This window comes from Leptosomus discolor, chromosome 1 (genome assembly GCF_034619465.1).
Source record: "Leptosomus discolor isolate bLepDis1 chromosome 1, bLepDis1.hap2, whole genome shotgun sequence".
Classification (NCBI taxonomy): Eukaryota; Metazoa; Chordata; class Aves; order Leptosomiformes; family Leptosomidae; genus Leptosomus; species Leptosomus discolor.
In genome coordinates this window covers 191404346-191416801 of record NC_141391.1, presented here as the reverse complement: position 1 = coordinate 191416801, position 12456 = coordinate 191404346, and the positions used below count along the sequence as shown (strand labels likewise).

Genomic DNA, 12456 nt, shown 5'->3' with positions numbered 1-12456 from the left:
TAACTGCCTTTTTCCTTAATTATTAGAATAAAAGAAGTATACCCTGTTTACAGAGTCTCTATTTGTTATCCAGTTATCATCGAACTCCTCACACCGCTAACTATGGATGGCAAAAGATGCCCTAACAGCAGAGATGACAGAAACTGAACAGCTGCAATGACTATTCTCTTGCAGAATTCTTACTTGTTTCATTCCTTATTCTCTTCCCTATAATTTCAACGTGAACTCTTAACGTGCTTCTGGACCAATAGGAAATGAGCAGACAGCTAATGATCTATAAATGAAGCTGTAAGACACCTGCTACAAATTACCTTTGTGTATAGTATGCAGTCTGTGAAGATTTTAGGTTCTTAACATTTTCAAATCTTTCACAATAAGAACAAGATGTGCACTGAAAACATTCCAAGTACCTATAAATTGCTTTAAAGCTGTGATTACAATTTTCAGATAGATTAAGCAGCAGGCTGAAAGGTCTGACTTTAGAAGAAGGAATAAATAAGGGACGGAAGGAATTTCTTTAGCTACACTTTATATTATGTAATTCCTTATCTCTGTACTGATTGCTATATATTAAATAAACAATTTATTAGTTACATCTGTTTCAACTTGTTTATGTAGTGTAACTAAGAGGTATAAATTTCAGGCCAAGCTCCTTTTCAGTCTTTTCAGAAGGAATGGTCAAAAGGCATTTACTTCCTATGAAATCGACATAACCTTTTAGGCCAAAATTTTCTGATAGGACTAATGATTTGGGGTGACTAACATGTGCCACCTTAAAAAGAAGATTGCCCATGCTTTCTATAAACTAGCACCTTTTGAAAGAGGTTAAGTTGAGTACTCAAAGTCATTATTTACTCTTAAAATTCACAGTCTAACATACTGTACAAAGGAGATGGAACCTATGAATAAACAAACAGAGAGAAATATGCTGTTGTTCAAGAAATTACATAGTGGTTTTCACCTGTAAAAGATGAAATGCCCACTTTTCATCCCAAAGTCCACTTCAAGGACCAAAAATGGAATGACAGACATCTCAGAATCATGGAACTGCGACACATCTGTCCATCGTCCTTCCTCTCTAAAGAGAGATGAGCTCTCCACCTTTGTAAACCATGCAAAAGTCCAGCATATAATCAAAAGAATCCTACTTGAAGCCCCTGTGTCCAAGGCACCATCTGAGGCTGGAACTTCTCTAACTTCTGTGGGTGCACACTGACATTATCGAGGGGAGACTGGGTGGTATAGAGAAGTGCGATGATCTAGCCTCTCCTGAAGCCCCTCCTGAAGCACCACAGTCAGAGCAGGCAGTCACTCCTCAGCCCCTCCTGCTCTGTGGCAATGCACTTAGTTTTGCAATTCAACTGGCTACTTCCTCTGCTGGAATACTGAAGGTTTGGGGTGTCAAATCTGATGATGACAGTAGCCATCTACCACAAGTTACATACCATACTTACACTTGCCTGCACAAACTTATGCAGGTTATCTTGGACATAAGCATCATGACAGTGTTTAATTGCTCTTACTGTGTATCTTTCATAGAATCACTGTCATTTTCCGTGCTCAGGATGGATTGAGTGCACAAATTAAAAGTTTCATAGACAACCAGAAGCCTGCTAGAGCCTGAAAACTGCTTCAAGGGCTCAGCTGCTCTGTATTTTCATTTTCACCAAAACCAAGCAAATCATCCTAAATATCATTTTATAACCAACAAATGTTTAAAATGCTGCCCCCAAGCTTCATAAAACCTCAGGTTCTCAGGTATAGACTTGTATAGACTTTTGAAACCAGAGATCACAGACAATTTCACTATGTACAATTTTTATCAGCAATCTTCAAACATGTGAGATAGCCAGAGGCTGTGAATTCAGGTCCTGAGAAACCCGAGATGCCCAAAATATGTTAGTGCTTGTACTCACATAATTAATTGTCATTATTTTTGCCTGAGGTAGCCCTTGTAGACTAGAAATAATCTAGATTGTTTGCTTTATTTATGTTTTTGTTCATTTACTGTCAGTGAACCCTCACGTATTTTCTTAGGTTTAAGCATCATCTAATAAATATAATCACAGCAGCTAAATATGCTTATTCAGAATTAAAAAAAAAAATAAATCTAGACTTTCAATTACTGCACTGCTCCAGTTGTTAGTTTTTATGTTTCTGTGACCCTTCTTAATGTATGCAATGAACTTTTCAAATGTCACACTGGTTAATGGGTGTCATTAACTTTTACACAGAACAATGTGGTGTACATATTTACCCTCACAGCTGATGGAAAAAAGCTGGCAAAGCACCACTACACTCCTGTTTCCATCATTCTTTACTGCCTTTCCACAACATCAGCCCAGGTATCTGAAACGCCTAAAGGCACTTCAGTGCAACTTCCTAAAACAGTGGCCAGCGTTTTCTGCATACCAGATCTCTTTTGCCTCTGCCACCTTTTCTTTTCTGTTAAGTACTTGCTACAATATTTTCTGCCACAACAAAAAAAAAGGTACATCTGTAACCCGAGCATTGTTAGCTCAGCAATAGAATCAAGTAAAAACACTGAAACACAGTAGTCTGGCTCTAGGGCCAGAATTCCAGCCACGTTAAATACTAAGTACACAGCTCTGAGAGGGGAAAAAAAAAAAAGGCAACAAAAAAGACCAAACTGAGAACTCCCCAGAACTTCTCTCCCTTTAGAAATAGTTATTCCCTCCAAAGAAACTTACTGTGTTGGGCTTCATACTGGGCACCATGATGCTGTAACTGCTGACTGCGTCTGTAACAGCCCTCTCCAGCTTTCAGAGCTTGCTTGAACAGCTTCTCTGCTTCCACAATTGTTGTTGCTTCTTCTTCAGCCAAAAGAATATAGGCAGTAGCACACCTGCAAAAATATCAGAGGAAAAACCATGAGAAAATTGCATGAAGTAGAAGCTATACAAAGGCATGCAGACTGGCAAGGATGTACCAAATACAGAGGCAACGGAGTTTTGTCCAGATACCTTTCTGATGAACAAATATTCTGGCAACCAGACCATGACTCTCATTTGTAGGTCTCTACTCAGCCACTTGAGTAAACCTACTGACAACTGCCCCAGAAAGTAAACCACTGTCTGTAGGCCATAAGCAATCATGGCCTTCATCACTAAACTCCTTCTGGAAACCAACACTAGTTTTATGCACTATTGTTCTAACACAAAATGTCTTCATTAAGGTATCAGTATGAAAAGAATCAATAGACCTCTAACACTTGTCATATGTAAAGAACAGATTATAAATTTAATTGTAGAGATTAAAAAACATAAACTCCCCCCCCCCGCCCCAAACAGGAAAGCGGCTTTAGGGATACACAGAAAGGTGAAATGCATGATGGCAGTCGCCCCATCCAGCTTTTAGCTGTCTAATTTAGATCTCTCAACTATCTGTCTCCCTCCACCTCCATCAAGGAGCATCTTCACAAAGCCATTCATTTCACATGTTTAAACATCTCTCTAGGAATAAGGTGAATTGCTGAATGGAGGTGCCTCTCAGTGACTACAGAGGGAGCCCAGGCAGTTACTTTAAACCTGATGGCCACATTTTTAGCACCTAAAGTTAGATGTGATATGGCCTGTTGACTTCTTTCTGATACAAAGCACACTGCTGGTAAGATTTTCTTCTTACAGAAACAGTATTGGGCTGCAGCTGCCTCTATTTGCATTTCACAGAGAGTCATCAGCTGAGGAACAGGAAAAAACAGGTTTGGGTGAAAACAAGATTCCAGGCACCAGTGTTTGCTGTGGGTCACCCAGCTGGAAAACAGCTTGGCCGAAAAGAACTTGCAGGTCCTGGTGGACGTCAAGTTGACCATGAGCCAGCCATGTGCCCTTGCAGCAGAGAAGGTGAATGGTATCCTGAGCTGCATTGGGGGAGCATTGCCAGCAGGTGAAGGGAGGTGATCCTTCCCCTCTACTTGGCACTGGTAAGGCCACACCTGGAGTACTGTGTCCAGTTCTGGGCTCCCCAGTACAAAAGGGACATGGATATACTGGAAAGAGTCCAGCAAAGGGCACAAAGATGATTAAGGAACTGGAGCACCGCTTAGATGAGTAAAGGCTGAGAGACCTGGGTCTGTTTAGCCTGGAGAAGACTCAGAGGGGTCTCATCAATATTTGTAAATACCTGATGTGAGGGTGCAAAGAGGATGGAACTAGGCTCTTTTTAGTGGTGACAGGACCAGAGGCAATGGGCACAAACTGAAACACACGTGGCTCCACCTGAACATCAGGAAACACTTTTTTACTGTGAGGACTGAGCAGTGGCACAGGTTGTCCAGGGATTTTGTGGAGTCTCCCTCCTTGGAGATATTCAAAAGCTGTCTGGACATGGTCCTGTGCAACGTGCTGTGGGTGGGCCTGCTTGAGCCAGAGCCTTGAACCAGATGACCTCCTGAGGTCCCGGCCAACCTCAACCATTTTGTGATCCTGTGATACACGCGTAGAACAGGATAGGCTTACAGCCCGCTTCTGCAAAAGCCTTTTATGCTGCATGCTCTCTCAGTTGAACTGCTGTCCCCAACAAGGAATTCTTTTTCTCTTTCTGATGAAACACGTGGACAATCCGTAAGGCACCAGTTTATGAAATTCTAGAATGCAGTAATCTCTGACAGCAATCTAAGGGACTTCCTCCGCTTTATGCGCTTTGGCATCATTTATACAGTTTGCCACGCCAGTAAAGCATCACAGCACTGAGTTTATTGCGGGATCTCACAATACTACACTTCTCATTGAGAAAACAAATAACGGACTCAAAGACTGAAAGTCCCAGAAAATTACATCATATTCTCTCACACTACGAAACGAATATTTCAGAAGGTGTTTATGAGTCTCTCCTTTCTTGCCTCTGTTCAGGATGACTGAGAAATCCAAAAGGGAATTCTCTGTCCCATAAATGCATATTTCATATGCTCATCAGGAGGCAATGTAATTAACACTTCGCTATGCTGATCCAAAGCCCACTGACATCAACGGCAAGACTCCCATTGTCATCACTGCCCTAAGGATCTTCTGGGTGGCTAGCACAACACGCAGCTGTGCTTTTTTCCTCCCATTGTAGGCCTTCCTGTGACAGGCCTGTAATCATGGTCAAAAATTACTGTAGCAAAGCTCCTGCCTTAAGCTATCATCAAATGGATTTTTAAACGACATGAAATAAATGTTAATGTTGTTGTCACTCACTCATTCAATTCCAAAGCTTCATGTGCTGCAGAAATTCGGGCTTGGGGGTTTCTCTCTCTCCAGGCTTTTTGCATTACTATTCAATAAACAAAGCAGAACAGGGGTATATCAGTCATTACAGCATTAACAAGCAGAATCTACTGCATTACAACAAGAGAATTTATTGCTCTCAGCCTGACTCACTCCAGAGCATTTCAAAGAGCCCAGTGATCACTCAAAAGATACATAATCAACATGAGCTTTTGTCCCAAATACCCAGCTTTATTCTTCCATTTAATTAAATTTTTTCCATGGGAAAATCTGGCTGAGAGATCATGCCATTTGCACTGTCGCATACAGAGGTGACAAGCAGCTTTTTCCTCTTGGAGATTCCACAGAGCATAAAAAGAATACATGGACAGTTGGGATTTTTATTCTAGTTCCTTACTGTGATGTTGCTTTAGGTGAATGTTAAATGGAAACAACATCCACATAACAGACCACCTCACAATTAGCCCAACGAATTCAGAAAATAGCATTCATGTTTATCGTGTGTCAAAAAGCACAGTGTGTTTTCCTTTGTAATTATGCCCTCAAAATGGAGCAGCCACCTGTCAGTATCTCTCCTTTCCTAAGAGACAAAGAAGATTTGTCTCTTCAGAGGCAAATTCTGACAATCAAAATCATTGTCGTATATTTTTAGCAGAACCAAAGTCCGCCCATGGACTTAACAGTAAAGGCTTAACACAACTAAAGCTACTTATACCAAATTCAGTTGTAAATGTGTTGTTCCCATTTTTTACAGAGCATCAGGGAATGAAAAACAGGACTCAAAGTTTTACGTAAGCTCTCTCTCTTCTGTCAGTATCGACTAAGTGGGACCTGGATAACGTAACTCAAGATACTACATTGCAGCTGGAGGCAAATTAAGCTATACATGTTTGAAGCCACTGCAAGAAACAGGAGGAAAAAACGAGCCTTTACACTTGCAAATGGTACCTTGAATGACTTCAGCAGGAAATTAGAACAAAATAGTGACACAAATTTGATAGTTTATGCCTACATAGATACTGGTGCAGATCTAGAATACTACGAATCCAACCAATGGCTTTCCAGGCACAATCAATCTTTTGCCTTTCTTTATCTACCCGAGAGAATTGATCTCCGACTGTGTTTTTCTTGCATGAGTTTAAAACAATCATTAACCTATTAGCAAAAATAGTTGTTCACAAGGTCTCTTACTAGCATCTGCAGGCCGTAAATGATCCGTGTCACATGTAAAGAAGGTCTGATGGTCCTGTGCTGAAAGATTCATATCGTAGTAAGTCAAAGGTTCTCTCCCTGTTACCCATGTATACCTGCAAACATGCCAACAAAGAGACATTTTGGTTAATGGGGTCACATTTGGCAAAATGAATCTAGAAAAGAAACCCAGATGTTAGAGATGGGCATAGCCTACTAAGTTCACCCAGCTAACATACATTTGTCCTAACCCACATGGGTTGCATCTCAGTGTACTGTGAGGGAGCGGCAGTAGCTGAACCAAAGCTAATGGGGATGCTGGAAAGTACACGCTGGAAATCAGTAACACACACATTCAAACACTATGACCACATGAAACCTAGATATAATTCACTAGGTTGTTTGCTATAACTGATTTGGACAGAATTACTGTATTAACTGTACCAGGTACACTGCACTTAGGTTTTCCCATTTTTTTATAAGGTCACCAAAAACTGCAGAAATAATAAGCGCACGAGCATGAATTTAAATTCCTTCTCATTCAGAAACTTTTTACAAATGACAGAAAAACCTGGCACGTGCACATGTGTCCACAGTTGGTTTTGTTTTTCCATCTCTGAGTCAGATTAATGGAAAAGTACAGTCAAGGTCCTTAACCCAGTACTATGCCTGAAACTGTAACATTACCGTAGCACTTACCGATTATACTCAGCTCCTCTGAACAGATTTAAAGGATTTCGCCAGACTTTGCATTCTGTCATAAACAGAAACACACAATAATAAATCACTCCCAAATTACAATGGTGCTTGAGGTTTATCAGAAACGTAAGTTACCTTCTAATGAGCCTTATCAAATTACTTTTATTTTTTATAGGTGAAAAGGGAAAAAAAAATAATCAAAAGCATAGAGATGCAGGTAACCAGACTGTTCTTCCCTTTACAAATAATAATTTCATTATAAATTAGTGTAAATAAATGTAATCATTCCAGACAAATCACCACTAACAAAGCTCCAAATGCCAGATGAAAAGATAATACTGATTAGTGCCAGGACTCACATTTACCATAATGCAGAATTGAAGAGGGATCATACTAGGTTATTGCACTGAAAACCAGCAATTAACTCAGTCCCTACGGACTTGTTATTGCTACAGAAAAACTTCATTGTCCAGTTAATACTGTAAATCACTGAGAATCTCAGCTATGGTTGCCAAATTTCATTCCTCCTTAGCTTGCAAATAAAAAAATCCACGCAACATCTGCTGACCTTACTTAAGCATCCCAGGGTCGACAAAGGATGCCGACGTTGATTGGCAGAGAAAAGGTCATTGCATTGCAAAGGTTTGGCAATACTAAAAGCTTTTCATACATTTCTCTCAGGGAGTAAAAAATTGCAAATTCTTCACACTACAGGTAGGAAGAGGTAAGACAATCCACAACCATGTAATTTAGAACAGAACTAAAAAAAAAATACAGAAAAAAGGTATCACAAAAATCCATTTCTATCGCTTTTGCAAAGGCAAGATCTTGCTTGTGGCTTTTCTTCCTTTAATTTAAGACCAGACTTGTTCTCTTCATTTCAGCAAAGACAATTCACTCCAGTGAAGGCTGAAACCAGAATCAAACCCAGTATTTGCACAGACTCGCTGAGAGGCAGCGTGATGTTCCGCCACAGATCTGCTACTGGATGACCCTTCACGTGGTGCTCTGCAAAAACTCATCAGTAGCATTGGCCCTGCAGCATGTCACCAGCTGCTTTCCACCACCAAAAGTCAATGAGCACATTTTTCCCTATGAATTTTTGTGCCATCATCTCTAAACCGTTTTCTGGTGGGATATTTAGTCAGCAGGGTATCCACCCTACTTTACACAACACTGCTAAGTACATGCCTGTTCCCTTTGGGCCTGTTCTGTTAAAGAAAGAGACAGACATACAGAAAGGCAAGTCAAGCCTTTCTCTTTTCTCAGGGACGTAACTCCACTTCTGAGCATGAGGCTAAAGTGGCACCAAGACAAAGCATTTTACGTAAATTATTTGCAATAACAAGACGACACCTGCGGCTACCCAAAAACTAGTCAAGTAGCATAGGAGGTGGACCCTCAGCTTGCTGCCTACATCACCTAACACGTGCATGAAACAGAGACACAGGAACGGGAAGATGTTTGGGAGGAGTGAGTGCACTGATCATACGTCTGCGTCTTTCAACCAGCCACTTCAGCAGGGAGCTAATATTAGAAAGCTCCACTGGTTTACTCAGCAGAAGTGCTCGCTCAACATTCAGCCGTTCTGCTGTCCAGCCAGAGCGTAGGGCTGTTTGACAAGCTTCAATTGGACAGTTTTTACATAATACAACTTTCAAACCATCCTAAATATTAAATCAACATCAGCCTTCTCAGTTCCAGAGGTATACAGTTCAAAGGCTTCACCTGCTCTATCTGCAACCAACAAGATTAGGCAATAACTCTCTAATCACAGTGACACCGCTCTTCTTTCTCACCTTGTTTAAGTAACTACACTTTATCCAAAATACGCAGCACTTCAGCACTGTAGCAGGGAAAGGTGGAATTTGGGAACAAAAAGGGGAGGTGAAGAAGGGATTTTATTACCACTTCCTGTCCTGGGGGTAGTTTGTCACCTGTCTGGCTAGTTAAACACGATGTGCTCTGTGTTCCTTTTGTCTTGGTATCTGCCGATGCCGCGGTCTCAGTACAACAACCATTCTTCTGACCTTTCTGAAGACAAATGTAACTACTGTAATATTTTACCATATTCAAACATCTGCAAAGGAAAACGTGGTGAGCCAAGTGAAAAAGCCATCTTCACCTTGTGGGATAGTGAAAGACATATCCCAGTGTTGATGCACGTACTCTGAAAAGGTTGCCTTTCCTGTTACATTACAAACTAATAACATAACTATGTTCTTAATGTATGTAAGCGATTAGGATTTACTGAAGATTAACCTTTCAGCTCCTTGTTCAATGATCATGTTTTGAGCGCCGATACCTTTCCGAAGGCAGGAATAACCAGCTCTCTGTACAGACACACTGCCCAGAGACACCGAGAGTCCCAGCTCACAGGCTCCAGTGCCAATGCACGGAAGGCAAACACGTTCCTTGACTAGTTCTTTCTATCAGAGAAGTCAGACGATCAGGTGAACCTCATTAGTCAAAATACTGTGCCTGCTGCTTTAAACCGACGGGAGCCGTTCCAGAGCTGCTGAAGCGGGAGGAAGCGCGCTGATGAGGGCTCGCAGGTGCTTCCAAGCCAACCCGTGCATCCTGCCAGCTCACCTACATCCAGTATCCTGGACCACGCAGCGCTGCGGCTCACAGCCACTCCTCGGATGGGAACGGCAACAGCTGAATTTGCTGTGCTATATGGAGGCTTCCCTCGGTAGAAATACTCAGTAGAGATCAAGGGGTTTTGAGACCACCTATTTTATTTAACTAGTGAGTTTAAAGCTAATCTTTGTTTGCTTGTTTTCGTGAACACTGAAGAGCAGAAATAAAATGTGCCAGGTACAGACATAAGCACCTCACCCGCTAATGTTTTCTCCATAACTGAATTTGTTTTTTCTTCATTCACTTTTCCTCACTTGTTAATTCTCCTCACTTGTTAATTCTGATACATTTTTAAAGCCTGCAGAGGAAATAAATTTAATGAAACTGTAATTGATTCTACGGGCACATCCCTAATGAAAGCTGAATTAATTTCCAATATTAAGATTATGGCCTGTATGTCAAGCTAGGGCTGAAATAGGTAAGCTTCGTATTACAGATGAGGAACGCAGGCCGAGATGCTCCTGCCCTGACTTTCTTGAACAGTGAACACCTCCAACTCAAGCCAAAAGCAATACTATTTCAGCATTTTCATCACTCATGGGCTGTTTTCAGTTCAGCCCCCCCAGGCAGCTGAGTCACCCAAGCAGTGAGGCAAGTTCGCCTGGGACTCCTCTTCAGTCTATAAAGATCACTGCTGATTCATTTTAGGCAGGCTGGCCTGTCTCTCAGAGGAACCACCCCAGGGCAACCAGGGACCCGACTCCAAGTGCCTCAGCAGAATCCCAAACCCCATGACACGAATGAAGTGACCCGCTGGGATAGTCCTCCTGCGGCACAGCTGTAACAGGACTCAAGCTGCCTCAGTTCAAAAGTGACATCCTCCCCTCCATCACGTACAAGACCATTTCTTCTGATTTAACACTGTCTTTTCCACCAGAGCAAGTAAATTTGTATTCATTACAGTAATATATAAATGCACAACAAAAATTACAACTCACACATTTATACTGCCCATGTAAGGGTCTCAAAACACCTCCTCAATCATCTGGTCATTCAGAACGATCATATGTACCGGTGAAGAAGACCCAGCATGTCAAGGTCAACTTTAAAGGCTTGAATGGCTTTGAGTCAGATGTCTGCAGCCTCAGCTGCAGCTCTCGCTCCTTCTGCTGAAGCTCATAGGGGCTGTGAATGCCTGGAAGCTCATGAAAATTGACCCCCAAATGCCCCCTAAACTGGAAGCCTTTTTTAAATATCTGTATTACGACTTGCCCGAAGTCACAAACAAAATTGGTTGCAGTCAGGAACAGAACAAGCTCTTAAGCTATTAAAACCCACTATGCTTCCACTGATTAAAGTGAAATCCAAATGTCGCTGACATACTACTTACACGATCAAAAAAATAAAAGTGATAAAAAAGCAAATGGGCCTTTCCGACATCTTCTTCTGATTCTTTTTTTTTACAACTATATTATTATCCAAAGAAATAAGAATACTACCTGCCTTTAGAAATGATATTGCAGAAAGAGCACGTGCAACTTAGCAGGGCTTTCAGAACAAGGGGGAAACAGAAGCACTGGCAACACGGCCTGAGCGACAAGCACCGCATGAATTTGGAGAGATATAATTAGCCAGAGCAACTAATGAAGCAGCTCTGCCTTTTATTTGACACCAAAACGAGTTTAAAGAAAGCCTGATCTGGTCTCGCCGCTCAGCATGAGGCGACATTGGTACCCTGGGCCTCGGCGGGCTGCCCAAGGCGAGCCTAGCATCCGCCGCCACACCAGGCCTGGGCGCGGAGGGGCCATTTTCCCCCGCCCGCAGTGACCCGGGGCACGGGAACTTTAGGGAGCAAAGCGTCAGCTTCACACCGCCCCGAAAGCCGAGGGAGAGGAGGCAGCCCCCGCCGGCGGAGGGGTGCGGTGCGGTGGGGTGGGGTGGGGGGGGGGGGGGGGTGCCCGCCGCCCCTCACCTGAGACGCTCTGCCGGCTCGAATCCGCGTCCCCGTTGGCGGCGCTGGCGGTGCTGGGGGCGCTGTTGTCCACCCCGCCCAGCAGGGGGCGCAAGTGGCTCACCGAGACCTGCTCGATGAAGGACGTGCCGTACTTCCGGAAGTACCACCACTCGAAGATCTGCAACACACAGCGACAGCGCGACGCGTCAGCGCCCGGCCCGGCCCCGCCCCGCCCCGCCCCGCCCCGCCCCGCCCGGCCCCGCCGGGGAAGGGCCGCGGGCGGGCTCGGCTCCGGCCTCCCCACCCCCCCGGGCCCGCTCCTCCCTCCCTCCCTCCCTCCCTCCCTCCCTCCCCGCGCCCAACAACCTGACGTCAAGTTATTTCTTTTAAAGGCATTTTAACTCGCTAAGAGCAGTCCTTTAAATTTTGGAAAAACCCAGGAGCTCAGCCCCATCAGCCACGAAACTGGGTGCTCAGCCAGGAGGACACCGGCCTCCTCCTTCCCCAGCTCCCCCTGCGCTCAAGGGAGAGCGAGGAAAAGCTTGCCCTCCCAGTAATGCTTCCAAAGGAATCTACGGAGTTGAGTCTGAAAAAATGTTTAACACGTCAAACAACCCCCGGGAAGCTGAATCCCATTCCTTTTAGGATTTTTGTTCCACAACTGAACTGTGTTTTGTTTTGTTTGGCTGACTTGGGCTGGTTCCGAATTAATTTGGTTTTCAGGCTTTTGGTTCAGCTAGCGAATCAGAAAGAAATGGATTATTTAGAGCTGTACTTGGAAAATCATTCCACAGCCTAGAA

The 12456-nt window shown here is 43.3% G+C and overlaps 1 protein-coding gene across 2 annotated transcripts in view; it reads right to left on the bottom strand.

Annotated features, from left to right (window-relative positions):
- Positions 1 to 12456, bottom strand: part of ST7 (suppression of tumorigenicity 7) — a 155679-nt gene that overhangs the window by 49232 nt on the left and 93991 nt on the right. For both annotated transcript variants that reach the window (XM_086473082.1, XM_086473090.1), the window contains exons 3-7: positions 11674 to 11833; positions 7119 to 7173; positions 6420 to 6535; positions 5199 to 5274; positions 2712 to 2866 (exon numbers count right to left, since the gene is read on the bottom strand). In XM_086473082.1, coding sequence (XP_086329208.1) covers positions 2712 to 2866; positions 5199 to 5274; positions 6420 to 6535; positions 7119 to 7173; positions 11674 to 11833 — 562 coding nt within the window. The remainder of the gene's footprint in view (positions 1 to 2711; positions 2867 to 5198; positions 5275 to 6419; positions 6536 to 7118; positions 7174 to 11673; positions 11834 to 12456) is intronic.